This window comes from Labeo rohita, chromosome 5 (genome assembly GCF_022985175.1).
Source record: "Labeo rohita strain BAU-BD-2019 chromosome 5, IGBB_LRoh.1.0, whole genome shotgun sequence".
NCBI classification, from domain to species: domain Eukaryota; kingdom Metazoa; phylum Chordata; class Actinopteri; order Cypriniformes; family Cyprinidae; genus Labeo; species Labeo rohita.
In genome coordinates this window covers 45,761,758-45,786,192 of record NC_066873.1, presented here as the reverse complement: position 1 = coordinate 45,786,192, position 24,435 = coordinate 45,761,758, and the positions used below count along the sequence as shown (strand labels likewise).

Below are 24,435 nucleotides of genomic sequence, written 5' to 3'. Positions count from 1 at the left end.
CAGAGTCATAAACTTTCCCTCCAAATGTGAAAGTCATCATTGGCTCTCTGACCCCCCAAAGATGTGACCTCTACTGAAATTAAAGGCATCACACCAGTGACCCCCCTCTCTTTTTTTTAAGTCTCTTCACTCGGCTCTCATCACCTTCCCATCTTCTAGCTGCTAAGTTCGAGCTGGCGCAGCCGCACCTGACATACCTCGAACAGTCAGTCTGTGGTTCCTTTAGAGCCTAAGAGGATGAGGAGGATGAGCTAGAACTCTTCGGGACCCCTAAGTTTGCACCAGGCCTTGCAGCCTTGTCTTTCCATTCCCCAAAGATCACATCTTTGGAGTTCATCATTCTTCAAACCCAGAAGAACGTGATCTCAAGTCCTTGAAATCATCAAGACTTTCAACCCAGACTGCATCTGAACACTTGTTCAACTATCAAGGCAATGAAAGTATCGTACATTTACCTAAACGAAACAGAGGTTTAGAATAAGCTGTAGACCCCATTGTAAAAGGCACTGATGGTTTCACTCCGGCGGTTAACTGACTCTTTTCATAATTTAATTTTCTTTTTTCTTTAATGGCTTCATTTATCTAGTCTCACTGGCCCTTCCCCCATGTATGAGTGATTGTATGTTTGTTTTTTTAGATTAGTTATGTGTTATTCCTTAGTTAATAAACCTCTTTTGCACAAATTACACAAGTTTCTGATTCTGCCTTTACAATTCCGATTCAAGCTACAATGCTTTAGCACTGTAGGAAAGATATTTTCTGTGGCCAAGAAAATGTAATTTCTTAGAGTTGATGTGAAATTATACTGAATGTTCGCTGGACGAACAGATTAGTTGATGGAAAATTAATTCTGCTTCAGTTACTACTGGCAGCTGATATAAATAATTGTAATTAATCATGATTAATTGTAATTATTTACATACTGTAACGTTGAGTGAGAGACAAGAGGCGAGCGGATCCATTTGCGAGCTTTTATTAACAGGATGAGACAAAAGCATGGTCGAACAGGCAGGGTCAAAATAGTAGCAAACAGGCATGAATGGAGTAAACACAAGAATAGTCTGTAAAGCAGGCGTGGGTCAATCAGCGGCGAACATAATCCGTAAAAGAGCGAGACGAGAGAATAATCCAAGCAACGAGCTAGAGTCCAATAGGCAGGCGGCGAGACAGATGAAACGGGGAAGCCAGGCGAGAATACAAAACACAGGAATCTCGGAAACTAGGGAACAAGGAACTAGGAACAATAACAGTGGAAATCACAATAACAATACTCCGTGGCCTACAGAGGAAAGTCCGGGGCTTTTATAGTGCCGCTGATTGGTCACAGGTGCTGACCCAATCAGCGCGCTGGATGACGGGAAATGTAGTCCAGGGTGTAGTGCAGTCTGAGCGTAGTGACATCTGGTGGTGAGCGGACCGCAGGTCACCGACCAGATTCGTAACATAGAGTGAGAGCGACATCTGGTGGTGAGCGGACCGCAGGTGACCACCAACACACTGGCAGACATGATGTAACGAGGCTCTGGGAGGTCAGACGAGATCTGACAGGACTCTTGATGATCAGACGTGTCGTGACGAAACTCTGGGTAGACAGTGGAGCTGTGACGGGGCTCTGGGAGGTCAGACGGGACGTGACTTGACTCTGGGCGGTCAGATGGGACATGACTTGACTCAGGACGACCAGCTGTGACTTGACTTAGCTCGTGGAGATCCGCTGGGCCCTGACTTGGCTCGCGATGGTCAGCTATGGCTTGGCTTGACTTGCGAGGATCTGTTATGGCTTGACCTGGTATGCAAAGATCAACTGTGACTTGACTTGGGTCGCTATGGTCCGTTGTGGCTTGATCTGGTTCGTGGAGATCGGCTGAGGCTTGACTTGGCTCATGGTGACCAGCTGTGGCTTGACCTAATTCATGGAGCTCAGCAGTGGCTTGACCTGGCTTGTGAAGATCAGCAGTGAGTTGACTTGGTTCGTGAAGATTGACTGTGACTTGACTCAGCTCACCAAGACCAGCTGTGGCTTGACTTGACTCAGGAAGAACCGTTCTGACTCTACTTGACACCAGAACCTCAGTCTTGACTGTACTTTGCTCAGGAACAGCAGCCTTGACATTGCTTGAATCAGGAACAACAGCTTTGACCTTGCGTGACTCAGGAGCGGCAGCTTTGGCCTTGCTTGATTCTGGAACAGCAGCAGTTTGAATTGGTTTGACTCAGGAACCGTAGCTTGAACTTTGCTTGGCTCAGGAACAACAGTTTTGACGTTGCTTGAATCAGGAACGGTTGCTTTGACTTTGCTTGACTCAGGAACCACGGCTGTGACTTTGCTTGACTCAGGAACCACGGCTGTGACTTTGCTTGACTCAGGAAGAGCGGCTCTGACTTGACTTGACACAGGAAACATAGCTTTAACTTGACTTGCCTTAGGAAGAGCAGCTCTGACTTGACTTGACGCAGGAAACACAGCTCTAACTTGACTTGACACAGGAACAACAGCTGTAGCTATACTTGACCTTGGAAACATGGCTGTAGCTTGACTTGACACTGGAAATTCAACTGTGACTCGACTTGACAGAGGAAATACAGCTGTAGCTTGACTTGCCTTAGGAAGAGCAGCTTTGACTTGCCTTGACACAGGAAACAGCTTTAACTTGACTTGACCCTGGAAACACAGTTGTAATTTGATTTGACACTGGAGCAACAGCGGTAACTTGACTTGACACAGGAACTACTGCTGTAATTTTGCTTAACTCTGGAGTGACAGCCATATCTTGACTAGACTCAGGAACAGCAGCTGTAGCTTGACCAGACTCGGAAACTTGACTGGACTCAGGAAACACAGCTGCAACTTGACTGGACTCAGGAAACACAGCTGCAACTTGACTGGACTCGGAAACTTGACTGGACTTGGAAACTTGACTTGACTCAGGGAACGCAGCTGCAACTTGACTTGACTTGGAAACTTGACTTGACTCAGGGAACGCAGCTGCAACTTGACTTGGAAACTTGACTTGACTCAGGCAACGCAGCTGCAACTTGACTTGACTTGGAAACTTGACTTGACTCAGGCAACGCAGCTGCAACTTGACTTGGAAACTTGACTTGACTCAGGGAAAGCAGCTGCAACTTGACTTGACTTGGAAACTTGACTTGACTCAGCAACTGCAACTTGACTTGACTTGGAAACTTGACTTGACTCAGGGAACGCAGCTGCAACTTGACTTGACTTGACTTGGAAACTTGACTTGACTCAGGCAACGCAGCTGCAACTTGACTTGACTTGGAAACTTGACTTGACTCAGGGAAAGCAGCTGCAACTTGACTTGGAAACCTGACTTGACTCAGGGAAAGCAGCTGCAACTTGACTTGACTTGGAAACTTGACTTGACTCAGCAACTGCAACTTGACTTGACTTGGAAACTTGACTTGACTCAGGGAACGCAGCTGCAACTTGACTTGACTTGACTTGGAAACTTGACTTGACTCAGGCAACGCAGCTGCAACTTGACATGACTTGGAAACTTGACTTGACTCAGGGAAAGCAGCTGCAACTTGACTTGACTTGGAAACTTGACTTGACTCAGGGAACGCAGCTGCAACTTGACTTGACTTGGAAACTTGACTTGACTCAGGAAACGCAGCTGCAGCTTGACTTGGCTCTGGTATGGCAGCTGTGACGTGACGGAGCCCCGTTTTCACCGCGATTTTGTGAACAGACTCCGCCGTCGCGGCCGCCATCTTGTGAACGGGCACCGCTGTTGCCGCCACTTTGCGAACGGGGTCTGTTGTAGCCGCCATTACACGGGCAGGTTGCACAGCCGGCGTTACCGCGATGTCGCACTGCTCCTCTGCGACACCCACAGTAAACGATGAGCCCACACACATCAATGCGAAGTCCATGAAAGCAGCCAGAGATGAGCGCGGACCCTCGCGTCTCAACCTCGCCTTTAAAGGCTCATTAACGCCATCGCAGAAAATTTCAATAAGCAAATAGTCCGGGAGGTCTGAATGGTTTGAAATGGCCAAGAATTCACAGATGTGCTGTTCTAGTGTACATGGTCCTTGTTTTAATCGGAATAGTATTTTTGTAGTGTCCATACCTATAGATTGTCCGGGGGTGAAGCTGCTGGATCCTTGTTGTGATGGTGTATTCTGTAACGTTGAGTGAGAGACGAGAGGCGAGCGGATCCATTTGTGAGCTTTTATTAACAGGACGAGACAAAAACATGGTCGAACAGGCAGGGTCAAAATAGTAGCAAACAGGCATGTATGGAGTAAACACAAGAATAGTCCGTAAAGCAGGCGTGGGTCAATCAGCGGCGAACATAATCCGTGAAAGAGCGAGACGAGAGAATAATCCAAGCAACGAGCTAGAGTCCAATAGGCAGGCGGCGAGACAGACGAAACGGTGAAGCCAGGCGAGAATACAAAACACAGGGAACTCGGAAACTAGAGAACTAGGGAACAAGGAACTAGGAACAATAACAGTGGAAATCACAATAACAATACTCCGTGGCTTACAGAGGAAAGTCCGGGGCTTTTATAGCGCCACTGATTGGTCACAGGTGCTGACCCAATCAGCACGCTGGATGACGGGGAATGTAGTCCGGGGTGTAGTGCAGTCTGAGCGTAGTGACAGAGTGAGAGCGACATCTGGTGCGGACCACAGGTCACCGACCAGATTCGTAACATATACATTTCCCTTTTGAGCTAATTTGCTACATGCCTCAATCGCTTAGGAGACCTGCTCCGTTGTCAAAACAATGGCGGACTGTTTATAGATCACTCAGGGTGGGTTTATGCTAAAACGGCAACGTTTGTCAATAGTCGTGGGAGGAGCCATCAATTTGCCCAGAATCTGTGAATGGCTTGGTCTGAGAAAGTGCTTATGATTTGTGGGGATTAAAAAAACACACTGGGTGGATTTTTATCATTATAAGGTGGTTGTATTACACACACTGCCAGGACACATTTAAGTTCAAACACCATGTAAAAGTTAATTTTGCATCTAATGTCCCTTGATAACACTGATGGACACCTTGTTACTCTCTACAGAAGTGCCGCTGCCATCGCTTATGGTCTTGACAAGAAGGACAGTGAGAAGAACATCCTGGTGTTTGATCTTGGTGGCGGCACCTTCGGTGTTTCCGTGTTGACCATCGATAACGGTGTCTTCGAGGTGGTGGCCACCAATGGAGACACTCACCTGGGTGGCGAAGACTTCAATCAGCGCGTCATGGAGCACTTCATCAAGCTCTATAAGAAGAAGACTGACAAGGATGTGCGTAAGGACAACCGTGCTGTGCAGAAGCTGCGTCGTGAGGTGGAGAAGGCCAAAAGAACCCTGTCCACCCAGTATCAGGCCCGCATCGAGATCAGGTCATTCTTCGAGGGTGAAGACTTCTCAGAGACGCTGACTCGTGCCAAGTTTGAGGAGCTCAACATGGTAAGAGAAGCTCTGCAAAGCTGAAACTACAATTTATTAATAATATTAAAACTGTAATTTATTAATATTTAAAAAAAGCAATTTATGAACAGTATTAATAAAAGACTTTCATTTACGTGAATAAAATTGAAATTTGAAAATATACAAATATTGGGGGGGGGTAATTTTTTATACATTTACTAAAATTGAAGAAAAATTCAAACTACTAAAAATGGTTCTGATGTTCCACTGCGGTAATGTATATATCCATGATGATGTCTCGTATTTAGCCAATGAGGACATTCTCCCTGAGACACAGACTGTAATTGTCCAATCAGGATTCAGACAGGTAAAGGTGGGCTGAATTCAGAACACACGTAGAACACGCAGAGATTGAAGTCCTTGAAAATGCTTTAATTTTAAAGTAGTGTTTTCAAGGTTTGAAAAGTCCCTGGATTTTGAATAATGTGCTTGAAATCACTTGAAACCACAATTACATTGGTTTTAGAATTTGGCTTTTCATTTCATCTCAACTACAGATAATAATGTCTCTTATACCATGGTCTGTCTGAATGCTGGATTCTGACTGGCTGGCAGGTATGCATTAAAACCGTTTAAAACATGACATTAAAACCATTTAATGCACAGGTAGTTGAAAGTCAGTTTAATCACCGTTCTATATTAATGCGCTGCTTTAATTAATGCACACAAACCCACACACACAACACACAGAGAGAGAGAGACAAAGAGAGAGGGAGAGAGAGAGTGAGAGAGAGAGGGGTCGGAGATCGCAGATAGAAACTTGTCAGAAATAAACCGTGACTGTGCCTGTATCTGCTGAATGCATGGAAACCAACCAATGTTTTGTGCTTTTCTCCTCACAGGACTTGTTCCGCTCCACCCTGAAACCAGTGCAGATGGTTCTAGAAGACTCGGACCTGAAGAAGTCTGACATTGACGAGATCGTCCTGGTCGGCGCCTCCACTCGTATTCCTAAGATCCAGCAGCTGGTGAAGGAGTTCTTCAACGGCAAGGAGCCGTTCAGAGGAATCAACCCCGACGAGGCCGTGGCTTATGGAGCCGCCCTCCAGGCTGGAATCCTGTCAGGAGAAGAGGACACTGGTGAGTCCGTCTGCAACCTTTGATGATGACATGCCTAGGGTTGGGCAATACATTCTTGATTATGCTTTTTGTGATAATTAAACAGCTGGCTATGTTGGAAAGACTTTTGACTGTCAGGTTCTGATTTGCAATTGGACGAGTGAACCCCCTGGGTGCCGAGCACAATAGCATATAAGGATGAGGAGACAGGTGGTTGAGTTTAGATGTTGTATTGTTAGGAGATTATCAATTACAGGCAGTAGAGGTATTAGTCTGGAGCACAAGGAATACAAGAAACAATAATGAATAAGTAACAGTAATTAGGCAGATACAGTAATAAACATCCATGGGTACATAAAGGCTGGCTGAAGCATACTAAATTCTCATCAGTAACATTCTGAGCAAAACTCTTGTTGAGCACCTTGACCAGTCCCGATGTTCGGCACAGATTATCTGGTAATGTGAGACGTTCACAGATTGAATCTTGCACCCCCCGATCTGCTCTCACACAAATCGGGGCTGTCCCGATCATATCAAACATGTTTGATATTCAGGATTTGAAGGTTATGATCAATAATCATATCATTTACAAAAAGCGCTTTTGTAGAAAGGGACCTGATATTCAATAAGCCAAGCTTTATCATTTTCTCTGTATTAAATACATTTTTTTTTTATTTGTTGAACATCAATTAGATTGTTACTCTGAAACTGGTTTGGATATTTTTTGTATTTTCTAGCTCAGGGAACAGACACAGTCTCTATAGCATGATATCTAGGAGAAAGGGTCTCTGTGTGCTGAGAATTAACTGATTTCGGTGACGTGACATAAGGAGAATCTTTGCAGATCATCTTCCCTGAAATCTTAAACATGCACACACTACAAGATCTGAAAATCGTGGCGCATCACCAGTGTTGGGAGTAACGCATTACGAAAGTAATAATATTACAGTAGTAAACACTTCTTATTAAAAACCAGGACACAAGCTTTATACAAAATTTTTCCAGATACTGAAAAATAATCCAAACACGAAGATTGACCAGTTTTTAAAAAACATCCCATACAATCATCTAGTTTTGGGAGGAAAAAAATACCTGGAAAAGAGTCTTTAGCATTAAGAGCATTTGCCCCTGTACAAAAGTCTATTAAAGATTGTCTCTCTTCTGTCGATAGAGCAGATCACCACTTTGTCAGTAACTGAGCAACCTTAAGGGTAGAAAACAATCCAAGATGGGACGCTACTTGCTCAGAGTTCATAAAGTTAGGCCCAGCCACCTTCAGCAAGTGACTTAAAGTGGTGGTCTTAGAAACACAAAGCAGATTACTTAATCCAAGAAAAGCCTGGTCACCAGCACAGACGTCTAGACGGGCTCCGTGTATTATGGGTTTGTTTAACAACCAGAAGAGAGAGTTCATAGATGGTGTCCTTTGATGATTAAAAAGACTCCAAATTCTAAAAAGGTTGCGATTTAAAAAGTTGGTAAGTTGGCAAAGTCCAGTTTTAGAGGGTCCATCAAGAAAAGAGATTTGTCCAGCTGAAGACCTCCCAAACTCCGTAAAATAGCACATGCAGTAGCTCTCCAGCAGAAGTCAGTTGAACCCAACAGAAGTCTCTGTATGAATTGCAGACAAAAAGCCGCCGTCCTGCTTTGCAAGTTTACTAATTGCTGTCCACCATCTTCTTTAGACAAAAACAAAATGCTCTGAGAAACCCAGTGTAATTTAACCCAAAAAAAATTCACCAACAAAGCTTGAACTTCAGCTAACAACTTTGCAGGTGGATCAATACAGGCTAATTTAAGGGATGAAGCAACTAATTTATTAATGATTAAGATACGCCCTTTATAGGACATTTTGGGGGCCAACCACTTCCATTTAGCTAAACGTCCTTTAAGTTTTTCAACAATCCCTTAAAAAAACTCCTAAGTATTTACGTCTGTTCCAACGTAAATCTTCAGGAAGCTTTAGCCTCCCACTCCCCTGTTTTCCACACACTAAAGCTTCACTTTTGTTCCAATTTACTTTAGCAGAGGATAAAACTTTAAAATCCTTGAGTAACTTTGTTAAAATTCCTATATCTTTTTGATCATTGACTATTACAGTTACATCATCAGCTTAAGCTGATAAATGAACGTTACAGTTGAAACCAGGTATATGAACACCATTCAACTTGGTCCTTATCTGCTGCAATAGAGGTTCTATAGCTATTGAATAAAGCATTCCCGATAAAGAGCACCCTTGTCTGACACCTCTACCAACCTTGAAAGGAGTGCATAAACCACTGTTCACTTTTAGCAAACTCTCAACATCAGTGTACAAGACTTTCATTTTGCTCACAAACACATGGCAAAGACCAAATGCTTCTAAAGCTTTCCACAAATAACCGTGTTCGACCCAATCAAATGCTTTTTCTTGATCTAGAGAAATCAGAGCACAATCCAAGTTAAATAGCTTGGAGACATCTAAAAAATCTTGTAACAAAGAAATGTTATCAAAAATTGATCTACCAGGTATGCAATAGCTCTGGTCCGGGTGAATAATTTGTTCCATTACCTCTGAAAGTCTATTTGCCAATGATTTGGAGAGCAGTTTGTAGTCTGTACACAGAAGTGACACAGGGCGCCAGTTTTTGATGTCAGTCAAGTCTTTTTTGGGGTGTAGTGTAAGAACAGCCCTGCGGCAGCTCAACGGCAGCCGCCCTTTGGCCAATCTTTCATTGAGCACCGCAAGCAGATCCTCCCCCAACACTGACCAGAATGACTTATAAAAGTCTACTGGGAGACAGTCGATGCCTGGAGCCTTACCAGACTCCATACCCCTCAGGGCTTTGTGCAACTCCTCTAGGCACAAGGCCTTACTGAGTTTTAAGTTGCCTTTTTCAGACACCCTCAACAAGTTTTCATAAAAAACACTGTCAACATCAGGCTCTGAGTCACATTCACACTTGTACAGTTTTCCATAAAAACAAACAGCTTTCCTTCTAATGTCAATCGGATCAGTTAGTAACATGCCAGATTCAGAACATAGTGCATAAATTAATCTTTTCTGTCCATTCTTTTTTGTTTTTTAAATTAAAGAAAAATTTAGATGGAGCATCCATTTGGTCAATGTTCTGAAAACAGGACCGAACCAGAGCTCCTTGCGCCTTACCCCCCAAAAGATCACTAAGAAGAGTCTTTTTTATTGAAAGAGCTTCCAAATAGTTATTGTCCCCAGTTAAATCAACTAACTCCTGAAGCTTTACAATAGATGCCTCCAAGGTTTTCATTTCTCTTGATATCTGTACAGTGATGTTTCGAGTGTGCTGTTGACAAAGCTGTTTAATTTGTACTTTACCAAAATCCCACCATTGTCTCAGAGTTTGTAAAGAGTTCTTTGTGGCTCTAAAAGTTTTCCAAAAAAACTATAAAATTTCTGTCACTCAACAAAGTATTAAGATGCCAATAAGCACTCCTTGGTTTGATAGAATCCGAAATAAAAGAACAACACACCATACTGAAAAACTTACAGGGACAATAAAACATATAGAATCTGTCTAACCTAGCCAGGGATAAGAGATTGTCACGGGTATGAGACCAAGTATATTGCCTTTGATTGCCATTAAAATGCCTCCATATGTCACTCAGCTCATGTGTTTTGATGACTTGTATAAGTCTCTTACGCGAGGGTTCATGGGGCTCTATATGATTCCTATCAAGATTTTGTTCTGTACAATTCAAAAATCTCCTCCCAGAAATACTCCCAGATACTCTTCAAAACTACAACTTTGTAGAATTAAATTAAGATCATTCAAGAACAACATTCTTTCCACTCCCGATGTAGGAACATAAACAGAAATAATAAAAAAAAAAACCTGATTTTCAAATAAAGCTTTAACTTTTAAAAGTCTACCTTTTATAATTTCGTCAACATCATAAGAAATTGGTCTGAAGCTTTGGGAAAATAAAACCGCAACTCGACCACTTACAGCAGTGTTATGACGTAAAACAGAGATGCCATCCCATTCTCTTGTCCACTCGACAGCATTTTTTAAATCGCTATGAGTTTCTTGAAAAAAAATAACATCTAACTTTTTCTGCTTAAACACCTCATACAGTATTGCTCTTTTTCTCACATCTCTTGCACCATTTACATTTACAGATGCAATGCTGATTTTACCCATTTAAAAAAAAAAAAAAAAAAAAAAAGAAACCATAAGAGCGCAAAGCTCTGAATTCCAATAAATTAGCTTTTTTCAGCACCATCACCCATTTCGGTACTGAGTTTTCTCATTATTTTTTTCAACCGGTAAACTTCCTTATTAGTAAACAATCCTTCAGCCATCAAAGACCGTGTTTTCTCAAATTGTTTAAGGTCAGGAAAGTATTTGTCACAGCATCGTTTGCGGGAATGAGCAGTAGGGATGAGGAAATCAGGAAACACAATTTATTTTTATAATCCATACAACGGAACAGGAACGAACAGGAACAGAAGGGAATCCACACGCAAACAACTTACAAAGACGTTGAAATACATGGAGTGACTTATAATAACCAACAAACCAATGGGGAACAGAACCAAACTTATATACACAGACTAATCAGAGGGAAACAGGTGTGAATGATTACACAATGACGTAATAATTGAAGACGGAACAGGAAAGAGCAAATAAGGGCATACATGGGGAAAACCAAAGAAAACAGTCCACAGGGGTGTGACATTGATAAGGCGCGACCAGGGTGCCATGGCGGGTCAGGGAGCTCGGGGAGCCACGGCAGAGCATACAGTCCGGGGTGCCATGGAGGATCAGTGAGCTCGGGGATCGATAGCCAAGTACATAGTCCAGGCGGCCATGGCGGGTCAGGGAGCTCAGGAAGCCATGGCAGAGTACACAGTCCAGACGGCCATGGCGGATCAGAGAGCTCAGGGAGCCATGGCCAAGTACACAGTCCAAACGGCCATGGCAGGTCAGGGAGTTCGGGAAGCCATGGCCAAGTGTACAGTCCAGACGGCCAAGGAGGATCAGGGGGGTAGCCCCCCAAAAAATTTTCAAGATTATTAGCTCTCCAACAGCTTTAACTAAGTTTTGGCTACTGAACACTAAGGAAAGCACTAGATAATTGGTAAATCTGGTATATTACCAATAAAATTGGTAAAACAAATTAATTATCATCCAAATAATTTATATATATTTCAGAAATACATTAAATGTATCAACATTGTTGGGAAGGTTATTTTGAAAATTTAATAGGTTGCAGATTACAAGTTACCCTATTTAAAATGTAATAAGTAGTGTAACTACTTCAAGTGCTTTAGAAGTAATGCAACTGCTGACATTTGATTTACTTTTTGATTACCTTTCTAAAATTCTATGGAATGTTTTCAGCTGTTAATCCGTTTTAAACTTTTAAAGCAGGCAAGTTTAACCTTACAGTAGTACTGGACAATAATTACTGTGAGACCTATGAAATCCTTCATCACTTGAATTATGATCATTATACTTTAATTTTAAAGCACAGCCACCGCAAAATCAGACTTTAGCATCTCTTTTTACTTTGAGATCATTCTGAGGTTAAATACAGATTTTTAAAATGATAAGATGTAGTTTAATAGCTATGATACCATTTTTGAAATAAAATCCTTGCATGGCTTTGACTGGAAACACTGCCATCTAACAATGCCTTGGACAAACAAAAAACAATAAAAAAACAAAAAACAAAAAAAAGACTAACAAAAAAACAGTTAATCTTAAAAAAAATAATTGGAAATAAACAGTTATCAAATAGGCATGTGTTCTGTTCTGTGTCCTAAACTCCGGAAACATTGGTGTCTCATATTTTAGAGCAGTCAGTGCAATTTGGGAAATCAAATCTGTAAGAGTGTGAAAATATTCAGATGTAATCCCCTTTGTAATCGTTAACATTTTCATAAGTAACTGTAATTTAACTGTACATTGCTTTTCAGTAACTGTAACAAATTAGTTACATTTGTTATTAAATTACATAATTCCATTACTAACTACTCTAGTTAAGTTCAAGCCCCTACCACTATCATCAAGACATCAAAATGTGCAAAAAACACTTGCAATAAAAAAAGCCATTCATAAGCTGGAATGCTGAAATGCACAGCTTTACATAGGCTACATGCAGAGGGCAAGTTCAAATTTCTTTTTATCTTTGATCTGTATTTCTGAAATATATAAAACATTTTATTTTATTTTCATTAATTTGACTTTTATCAGATTTACCAGTTGATAAAATTCCTATTTTGTGCTGGTCAATTTTGAACAATAGATAAAATGTAACTTCTAAAAAAAAAGAGAATTGTGTGGGGCCGAGGGGCCGCTGCTGCAAATATTTGAGTGGCTTCTCCCCCTAACAGTAATCTCACTCCAAACTTCTTCCAAAACTTGAGAGCCCTGTCGATATGATACCTCTTCATTTACTGCCACGAATTGATAGCGGTCAGATAAGTAAGATTTGAACCATGCCAATGCACTACCCCTAATGGCAAAATAATTTTCAAGTCTGTTCAAGAGAATGTTGTGGTCGACCGTATCGAACGCAGCACTAAGATCCAGTAGCACTAACAGAGAGATCGGATGACAAGAGTAGATCATTTGTAACTCTAATAAGAGCAGTCTCAGTAACTGCTTATTCCTCACTAATATTTTGTAGTGTGTGATGCGCCACAATTTTCAAATCTTGTAGTGTATGCATGTTTAAGATTTCAGGGAAGATAATCTGCAAAGATTCTCCTTATGTGTGCACTGCAGCCAGATTTCATAACCAGTTAGGATTTTAAAAATTCTGTAGTGTGAGCCCGGCTTAAAGGAGAAGTCTACTTCCAGAACAACAACTTACAAATAATTTACTCTCCCCCCGCGTCATCCAAGATGTTCATGTCTTTCTGTCTTCAGGCGTAAAGAAATTGTTTTTTGAGGAAAACATTTCAGGATTTTTCTTCATATAATGGACTTGTGCCCCGATTTTGAACTTCCAAAAAATGTAGTTTAAATGCAGCTTCAAAGGCTCTAAACGATCCCAGCCGAGGAAGAGTCTTATCTAGTGAAATGATCTGTCTTTTTTTCTTTTTTTTTTTCGAAAAATAAAAATGTGTATACTTTTTAAGCACAAAAGCTCATGTAGCACAGGCTCTGGGATGCGTGTCCACGATATTACGAATTAGTGATGCGATTCGTTCATTTTGAACAAATCTTTAATATGACTCGGGAAGAACAAGTGGTTCGTTCATCTTATGGGGCTGTCGCGTGATGAACGAACGACTCGAACCAGAAAACTTGTCAGATAAGAGGTGAGGTGAGCTAATCATAGACTAAAGACCCAGGTAAACAATGAATGAATCTTTTCTGTTTCTTATAGCATTACAGTTTTGTTTTGTTTGTAGTGTGATCAACGTTTGTGTAAGCAGTAGATGTGTTAGGGAAGTAACATGTAACGTTTTAGTTATATTTTGCTAAAATTAACAAAATGATTCGAAAAAAGATTTGTTTTTTTTGCTGAACGAGACTCAAACGTCCGAGTCGATAAAATGATCTGAACATCCCATCACTACTACGAATCACGTTTAAGTTCATCGTCTGTGTACTCCGGCTCAAAAAGGTAAAGTATGGCCACCATTTCACTTGGTGGCCATCTTTGAAATGTCTCTCGGGCAGGCAAGTGCAGCTCCTATCTGTTTGAATGGGGAAACATAAAATTCTCTAAAACTGTTCACCAAGCTTACGATTAAATTTCATGTTTGAAATCACCAATGAAATCTGACAACAAACTGGCTCATAAATATCGTTCCTTGTGCTCCAATAGCGTTAGACTTAATTAGAAAAAAAAAATTTCTGGTGAGATCAGCCAGTGCGCATGCGTGTACGTCTCAGAACGATGACTGTTTCTATAGTAACAGGGACTTCTAACGACAGCTGGAGTGACGCACTGACTTTACTAGTCAGCGATTGGCTCTTTCATTAAGAATGCGGGGCTTCGCGGCCATAATGTGTGTTGCATATTTCCCCATTCAAAACAATACGAGTGACAAGTCTTGGGTATTCTATAGTCTATAACCTTTTAACGTGATTCAATAGTACGTAGCATCATGAACGCGCATCCCAGAGCCTGTGCTACATGAGCTTTTGTGATAATTATTTTTTTTTTTTTTTTATTTGTATACAAATTTTTATTTTCCAAAAAAAATGTCAAATCGTTTCACTAAGTAAGACCCTTCTTCCTCAGCTGGGATTGTTTAGAGCCCTTTGAAGCTGCATTTAAACTACATTTTGAAAGTTAAAAATTGGGGCACCAATGAAGTAAATTCTACGGAGAAATATCCTGAAATGCTTTCCTCAAAAACCATAATTTCTTCACGAGTGAAGACATAAAGACATGAACATCTTGGATGACAAGGGGGTGAGTAGTTCTGGAAATGGAGTTCTCCTTTAACAAGACTGCTCGTACGATGTCAGGTAAAAGCCATCTCTTAAAGGAGCCTTTGGTCTCTTGTGAGATGCTTACTGACTGAAATGTGTTGAATAGGTGATCTGGTGCTTCTGGACGTGTGCTCTTTGACCCTGGGCATTGAGACTGTTGGAGGAGTGATGACCAAACTCATTCCCAGGAACACCATTGTGCCCACCAAGAAATCACAGATCTTCTCCACCGCTTCTGACAACCAGCCAACCGTGACCATCAAAGTTTATGAAGGTGAGCGACACTTTCACAGTCAAAACTGACTCATTTTCATCTTGTTGGATTACATTTAAGATCCCATTTTTATTCAGTTTATATGAAAAGTCTCAATATGGAGTACTTCCGTTCCAAGATGGCAGCATCCTTGTTACATGTTACACGTCTTTTCTTTGTTTTTGCGTTTGCGTTAATTTGTCAGTAATGCTGGCGTTTCTTGTTGTTTGTGCTGGTTACTGGATTGTTTTGCCGCCTGCTTGTGCGCATTTGTGGTCACTCCGGAGTTGCCGGCGCGATTACAAACTTGGATTGGACTTTTCGTTACTTTTCGTTCGTTAATAGTTGTTTACTGTAAGGATAATTTACAGTGTTCTGTAATTACCTCAAAATCTGTTGCTAAACAGTTTGAGTTGATGCTTTTAAAAATCATTTTATCTAAATATCACTGTATCACTGTAGCTGGTTGTTATAGACCACCCTCTGCTCCTGCATGTGCTTTGACTGTTTTATGTGAAACAATTGCTCCTTATATTTCCTCTGAGTATATTTTGTTAGGGGACTTGAATTGGAATACGTTCGATCCTCCGTCACCCTTACAATTGCAACTATAAGATATAAGATATAAGACTATGGAATCAGGCACATTAATTGACATCATTCTTACTAATAGGCCAGACAGGTATACTTCTGGAGTGCTCTGTCAAAGTTTTAGTGATCATTGTGTAATGTAGTTTGTGTTCGTAAGGGCACCACCTTAAGAAACCCTCCAGTGCTTGTTTTTAAATGTTTTTTGGAAAAATTTAATGAACAGGCTTTTTTGTACGACCTAGCTAGCTGAAGAGGCCTGGGCATATTTTAAATGTTTGTTCAGAACTGTTTTGAACAAACATGCACCTCTTAAGTCCTGATTTGTCTGAGCTTGTTTACCAGAAACAAACTTTATGGTGTAGAGCAAAGACATCTAATAATATATCTGACTGGCAATCATATAGGCCTATACGAAATAAATGAACTCAGTCTATTAGACAGGCTAAACTGAGCTATTTTAAACATCATTTGACTGTTAATGGTCCTGATCCTCGAAAATTTTGGAGTACTATCAAAAAAATGGAAAATGAAAACATTTCTTCCCGTTTGCCTACTGTAATTAAACATGATGGTGTTGTTATCACAGACAAGTCCAAAATGGTGGATCAATTCAATAGACATTCAATAGACTCAATAGACAGTGTTGGCAGTCTTAACAAGAATAGTTTTATTACATCTAATTGTTCTGTTAATCCGGCATCTGTTGTTTATTCACCTGTTTTAGATCCCCCCCTCATTCTCCTTTCAGTTAATACAGGAGATGGAGGTCCTTGAGGAATTGCTTAACCTGGATACTTATAAATCTGCTGGATTGAATGAGTTGGATCCATTATTTTTAAAGAAAGCAGCTTATCTTATCGCAACGCCCCTCACTTGCATTTTTAATCTTTCTCTCCAAACTGGTGTTTTCCTGAGGGACTGGAAATCTGCTGCCGCAACCCCACTTTTTAAAGGGGGCGATAACTCCGATTTAAATTGTTATAGACCTATTTCCATTTTGCCCTGTCTTTCTAAAATATTAGAAAAACTGGTTAATAAGCAGCTTATGCACCATTTGGAAACTTGTAACATTCTTAATCAGGTTCAGTCTGGCTTCAGATCCGGGCATAGTTGTATTACTGCCGGACTTAAGGTTCTCAACGACATAATATGTTCTATTGACAAGAAGTATTGCGTAGCTGCATTCGTTGATCTGGCAAAGGCTTTTGACTCTGTGGACCATGATATTTTGCTGGACAGGCTAAGAGGGATGGGACTCTCTGAAAACTGTCTGGTCTGGTTCAAGAGTTACTGTTCTGGTCGTTTACAATCAGTGAGGGTGGAGGGGCTTTTGTCTGATCCCTTGCCCCTATTTAAAGGGGTTCCTCAAGAAAGCATATTGGGCCTTATACTTTTTAATATTTATGTTAATGATATTGCTGTTGATGCAGGTGACTCTCATGTACATTTATACGCTGACGATACTATTATCTATACATTTAGTTCTTCTCTGACTGCTGCACTATCTTTATTGCAGGCCAGTTTCACTCACATTCAATGTGCTTTCTCTCGTCTTCATTTAGTTTTTAAATGCACATGTAACAAAATGTATGATTTTTAACAGAAATCTTCCACATGTTGAATATCCGGCTACAATTCTTACATTGGTTGTCTCTGAGATTGATTATGTTGAATGCTACAAATATCTTGGTATTTGGCTAGATAGCAAACTGTCATTTGAAACTCATATAAATGTATTGCTCACAAAGGTTAAAACACGTATTGATTTTCTTTATCGTAACAAATCTTCTTTTACGCATTCTTCAAGACAGCTTTTGGTTAAAATGACAGTGTCACACGCATCAGATCACGTGAGGTCACGAGGACCCGGAAGTAACCTCACGCAGGTATTTAAGCAGGAAGCAGGTGTTGTCTAGCACCAGACATTGAGTTCATGAAAGACTCCATGTCAGGTCCCGACTCCAATTCAACTCACGTGAGTAAAACTCTCTGCTCTACGGAGCTCTTATCTACCTGTCTGTGTGCGTGTGAGAACGCGGATTTCTTGGTGGAAATCTCTACTCCTTATCGGAGCGTTCTCAGACCAACTGCGTGATTAACCTGCTCACTCGCTCACTTCCGCGTTTGAGTTTTCCGTCACGCTACAAAGGGACTTATCTCGATCATTCATCTCTCGTCAAGCCTCCGTGACAGACAGTGCTTCCAATTCTGGTTTTTGGTGATATAGTTTACAGGTCTGCTTCAAGAGCTCTCCTTCATAAGTTGGATGTTATTTACCATGCTGCAATCCGCATTGTGACTGGAGCTACATTTAACACTCATCATTGTCACCTGTATTCTTTGTTGAACTGGCCTTCTCTTCATTCTTGTAGACAAATTCATTGGTTTTTGTTTATGGTCGTTATTCTTTTCAGTTTTCTGCTGTCAGTGACTGCAATAATTTGCAGCAGACTTTAAAGTTTAGTTCATTTGTTTCACTTACTACTTTTAAACAATTAATTCAGTCTATAGTACAGGATTATTGTACTTGTTTTTAGTTATTTGTTTGTTTTTTTTTGTTTTTGTTTATAATTGTGTTATGTTTTTGTAATTGTATAATGTCTTTATTGTTTTGTACATTTTGTACTTAAGCTGCCTCTTGGCCAGGTCGTCATTGTAAATGAGAACTGGTTCTCAATTGACTTACCTGGTTAAATAAAGGTTATTATTATTATTATTATTATTATTATTATTATTATTATTATTATTATTATTAAAAGTTTAAATAGTTTTGCTTAGGATTTTGAAGATAAACTTATGAACTGTGTTTTTTCTTTATATATTTTGCTACATTTCTCAAGTGAGAAACGGCTGAAATAGTCCATGGCAGCTGGCAAATTACAAACATGCATGCATTTACAATTTTTACCCCATAGATGATTTACATCATGTGAAAATTTTCACTTAATTTGACTTTTATTAATACAAGAAACTTAATTCAAGAGGTTTTTTTCCCCCATATTTTGCTACAGTTTCTCGCTTAAAAATGCCAGTGTACTGCAGCTGGCCTTTTAAATTACAAACATTCCTTTTATTCAGTTGATTCATATGAAAAGGTCTTTAATTTTATAGTTTATAATAATATTTACATTGAAAGTTTCAAAACTCATGATTTTTTTTAATACTTTGCTTCATTTTAAGCCATTATTTGCTTGAAAATAGCCATCTTAGCTGGCATGGTGTTAAAGTACAGACATGCATACATTTAAATTTATGACCCTATTTTTATTCAGTTTCATTCATATGAAATTGTTTTTGTATTTTTAGATGTATATATTTAATATGTAAATGTGTGTGTGTGTGTGTGTGTGTGTGTATATATATATATATATATATATATATATATTTATATATTTATATATTTATATATTTATATTGTACTTGTATTTGTTTTTTACTCTTTTTCCTGCAACTTTCCAGGTGAGCGTCCGCTGACCAAGGATAACCACCTTCTGGGCACCTTTGACCTGACCGGCATCACTCCGGCTCCCCGCGGCGTCCCTCAGATCGAGGTCACCTTTGAGATTGACTTAAGCGGCATCCTGCGCGTCACCGCCGAGGACAAGTGCACAGGCAACAAGAACAAGATCACCATCACCAACGATCAGAACCGACTGACGCCCGAGGACATCGAGCGCATGGTGAACGAGGCCGAGCGCTTTGCCGACGAGGACAAGAAGCTGAAGGAGCGCATCGACGCCCACAACGAGCTGGAGTACTACGTCTACTCCTTGAAGAACCAGATCGGGGACAAAGAGAAGCTGGGCGGCAAACTGTCATCTGAAGACAAAGACGCCATCAAGAAGGCCATTGAGGAGAAGATCGAGTGGCTGGAGTCTCACCAGGATGCGGATCTTGAGGACTTCCAGGCTAAGAAGAAAGAGCTGGAGGAAGTCGTGCAGCCCATCGTAAGCAAGCTGTATGACAGCGCGGGCGGCACACCATCAGAGGATGGTGATGAAAAGGACGAGTTGTAGACCGTCCGGATATGAGACAGGTGAATGGAAAGCTTTAAATCTCTTCAGAAAAGACTTGTGGGAAGTGTTAGAGAGCTGTGTTTGTTGTTGGTTTTTTTTTTTTTTTTTTTTTTTTTTCGTTCTGATTTTGTCAGCCCGGTTTGAGGTTTGATTACAGGTGGGGAAAAAACTATTTACATATGTATCTTAATTCTAACTTCTAAATCGATTTTTTTTAAAGTGTTAAATTTGGCACGTTAGAGTTATTCGTCACAGAAGGCCATGAAAAAGGATTGTGTTGCAGTGTTGTTGTTGACGGACACAAAGCCAAAGCACGGGCACAAATTCCGCCTCTCAGATGCATGTGATCCCGAAATTATTCTCTTTCACATCATATTACAATTAACCCTTGTGCAGCCTTTTGGACATTTTTGTTTTTTTCAGTCTTGTTTTTTGTGATCATTTCTCCCGTGTTATTGCCAGCTGCATATATTTTGGCACAGGTGTGCATTTTTATTGGAATTTTACTATTTCATCTCCATTTCCTTTAATAAATCTATTTTGCACTAGGTACAAAAATTGTTACTCTCAGCACCTTTTGGACAAAAATGTCCCCTTTGAAACCCATTAAAACTGTTACTGCTATTTTTAATCACAGTGCCATTTAACTGTAAAGTGATGATATTTTTGTTAATAGACTTTCGTTCTGTTGGCAAGGCTTTAAAATGATTATTTTTTTACCAGATGGTGCCTTTCAGGTTTGTACTATAAAGCAAAGACTCACTTTATTCCTATTTTCTGCTTCTGCAAATTATAGAGCCAGTTGGATAAATAATACATCTATAATTGTGTGAGTATGTTGGTATGGATATCAGTGGTTTGTATGTGTGTCATAAAAAAAAAAAAATAATAATTGTGTGTGCGCTTGTTCTTGTAATATTTAAGAGAAAAAAACTCTACTGCAAATCACAAATCCAACCACTGTGTGCATCGCCAGAGTTTTGCTGACATCTTGTGGGGAAAATTTAACACTGCTCCCAAGCTTAAAATTTTTATGACAGTTTTTTGACTGATTTTTGTCCACTATGGACCTATATGTATAACGTTTTTTTTATTGATGCACAATGGACAAATACACACCCAGTTAGGTCAAAATGCACATTGTGTGGAGTCTGTTATGTCATGTGTGAACACTTAACAGTTCAGAGCAAATCGGATGTGTAACGGTATATTAGATCTGTGCATTTGTTCTTAAAGAGACAGCCGACTAACAAACTGTTGCTGCCTGTTACATTGAATCACTGAATCTTTATTATGAATCAAGTCTCCTTTTACTCCTTAATCACGCTGCGTACACACATAATTCTCTAAAATACTGGAGTGACAACTGCATTCGACAAACGTACCAACTCCCGAAAAATACAGGTAGTGGCAACCTCATTTACAGAAATTCTATGCAGTGTGTACGGAACTGAACAGAACAACTAGTTCTTAATGACGCATTTAAACGTGGATCAGGAAAGTGCCTTCGTCTGTATGTGAGATGCAAGAAAATAACTGTGAAAAAAAAAAAAAAAAAAAGTCTTAAAAAAACCTTAGCACATTCTGACACAGGACTAGTTGCACTCGTTGAGATACCAACCAAATGACAGGTACCAGATCTTACTCACTCCTGCAAGACCCAAAATGTTGCTCTGGTTACAAATGCGAGAGTGACTGCTGTTCCGTTCACACATGGAACGACAATTTACCAGACTCGCTCCCACATTTAAATGCGCTTTGAAACTCGCAGTGTGTACATGGCCCGTATGTAGTTCACAGTGAAGACTATACTGTATTTGATTTTATATTTGATTTTTCAGTTTCTGTAGCATTTCTTAAGACATATTAATCTTAGGCTAATGTACCTGAAAAAAGACTGTCTATTGTACTTGTCCTGTTGTTTATTTTATTTACCAGTTTTTATTTTTGTATTAACGAATGCTATTTATGTACTAAGTAGTTTTTCTATTTGTCTCAGGGCTGCTTTGCTTTATTACACATGACTGCTGGTCCTGACTGAAACTGCAGTCAGCTCTAATAGCATTTGTTTTTTAATACTGCATTGACTAAAATTGGAAGAAAAAACTATAAATTTTAGGGTCTACATTTTATTCAGTGTGACTTTGTTTTTCTTCAAGACCTATTAAACTGTCTACTGCAGTCAAATAGGAAAAATAACACAAAACTGTAAACTTATATAATGATTAATTAATGATAATGAGCACTTCAAAAATTAAACATTAAAACTACAACTGTTAAAAAATATTAATACATATTAATACATAAATATTAGATGAAAATTGTTTTCTTTTTAATTTACATTTTCTTTTATTTTTGTTTTTATTCATTAGTAAATTACTAATACTAAAACTGTAAAAAAAAAAGTATAAATGAATAAATATTTATAATAATTTAAACTCATCAAAAAATTCTAAAACTTTTGAAATATTTTAAAGTAAAATATTATGTTAAAATATTTAGCTGAAATATTGTAAACTAAATTCACCTAAAGTCCCCTGAGTTTCTCTAATGTTGGTTGAATTGTAAATAAAATTAAAACAAAACAATGCAACACTAAATAAATTATTAAATATTTTATTAGCTTTACCTACATGCCATGTGAGCAACAAATACAATATTAAATCTGTTTTTGTGTGTTGTTTTATTTCATTGGTTTGTAAGGTTGAATGATGTAGCTTAATGGCATTCATAAACTCGTACAAAAAAATATATATATGGTTAAAGCCCCAGTAGATTAAAATATTTTTATTTTATTTTTTTTTTTCAGTCAAAAAGTTTGAATATTCCCTTCTGCTCTTGTTGTGAAATATTATTACCATTTAAAATAGACATTTTCTATTTGAAAATATTGGGAAAATGTTATTTATTCCTGTAAATATGTTTTTTTGAGGATTCTCTGATGAATAGAAAGTTCAAAAGAATTTTTTTATTTGAAATGGGTTTTTTTTTATGATTTCTGAAAAAATAATGTGACACTGAAGACTGGAGTAATGATCACAGTAATCAGTTACATTTTACAATACATTCACATAGGAAACAGTTACGTTGTAAAACTCTCACAATTGTACTGTTTTCAATGTATTTCTGATTAAATAAATGCAGTCCTGGTGAGTGTAAGACACTACTTTCAAAAATAAATATTTTAATCAGTTTTGTATTTTTATGAATCAGTGTATGTGTGTGTGTGTGTGTGTGTGTGTGTATTTTGTTTTTATTTTTATTCAAGAAGAAATAAATAGTTTAACCACAAGTATTTCGTGCCATTTGAAAATCAATTGTGGGTCAAATTGACCCCAACAAAACAGACGTAACAAAATGTGTTTTTTTTTTATTATTATTTGCATGCACCGTTGTCATGAAACGAGAAATACTGACCAAACCTTAACAAAAAATAAATAGTTTAACCAGTACTCCAAGCCATCTGAAAACCAAATGTAGGTCAAATTGACCCAAAACATAAAATGACACAACTTTGAGTTGTGCTTTAATGAATGTTACACATAACAAACATACTCTCAGTATTTCATGGCCTCAGGTGCTGGCTGATTTTTTTTTTTTTCTTTTTGTAATTATTACTGCATAATAAACATTAAAAAAAGACTCAAATGTTGAAGAAATGTTGAAGGTCCCTGACATGTAAACTATCAATATTCTGGGCTCAGTACTGTACAATTAACAAACATTTTCATAATATAAAATAAATCACAAGTTCAATGTGAAAATGTCATCTAGTGTCTAACCGCTGGTGTCTAAATGACCTTAATAAGTATGTATGACACAACATAAGGGCTCAACAAATCTTTTTTTTTTTTTTTTCTACTGAACTTCCTCTTCCTTCTTTTGATTTCTCAGGTCAGTTTGTTGCGTATATAGTCAGAGGCAATATCAAACATATTTAGTACTTCTGAGCTATTGCAGGGTTCGCTTTTGCAGATATTTTTACTAATGGATCATTTTATCTATTCTAAACTAACCTGATCAGTGTACTAGTATAACTTTAACATCCTAACTTTATTTAGTAATGGAGTCCTAAAAAATGTTGATTAACTAAACAGCCGTTTCGCTTTTGTGACCTTGAACACCTTTTTCCCACACTTCATTGCTGGAATTCTCTATACAAATGTTTTATTGTAAAAAATATCCAGTTTGAAATAATATTTTACCAGACACCAATGGCTGAAAATCTGAATAATTTTCACACACTAATATCCAATGGCATGGCATGATGATACTATGATTACCTTACATGTAACTCATTAGCGCTGTTGGTAAATGTAAGATGCAAATAAAAATAACACTCAAGCATACAGAAAAATACTAAATAAATTTAAATTAATAAATAACAGAGAATAACCATGTTGTACTACATCTAAAGCAGTCATACTAGTGTAATTTTGATTCAGAATTGAATCATACTGAAAAACATTGCAGGATTGTTCTTTATCCTTGCATCAGTGCATGACAGCTAATCGTTTTTTGTGTGCATGCATCTAGTTTTGCTCACACTCTGCTAATGAGTCACCAAACCACAACAATGTCATTGTGAATGTGCCACATATACCATACAAATGCATGTATTCGGCACACATG

The 24,435-nt window shown here is 38.9% G+C and overlaps 1 protein-coding gene across 1 annotated transcript in view; it reads left to right on the top strand.

The window, feature by feature from the left end:
* LOC127165902 (endoplasmic reticulum chaperone BiP-like) overlaps positions 1–20,258 on the top strand; it is a 30,109-nt gene extending 9,851 nt beyond the window's left edge. Inside the window, exons 6-9 of the mRNA XM_051110857.1 lie at positions 5,056–5,446; positions 6,310–6,547; positions 15,050–15,217; positions 19,247–20,258. Of these exons, the coding sequence (XP_050966814.1) occupies positions 5,056–5,446; positions 6,310–6,547; positions 15,050–15,217; positions 19,247–19,803 (1,354 nt within the window). The 3' untranslated portion in view covers positions 19,804–20,258. The remainder of the gene's footprint in view (positions 1–5,055; positions 5,447–6,309; positions 6,548–15,049; positions 15,218–19,246) is intronic.
* Positions 20,259–24,435: the final 4,177 nt, after the last annotated feature.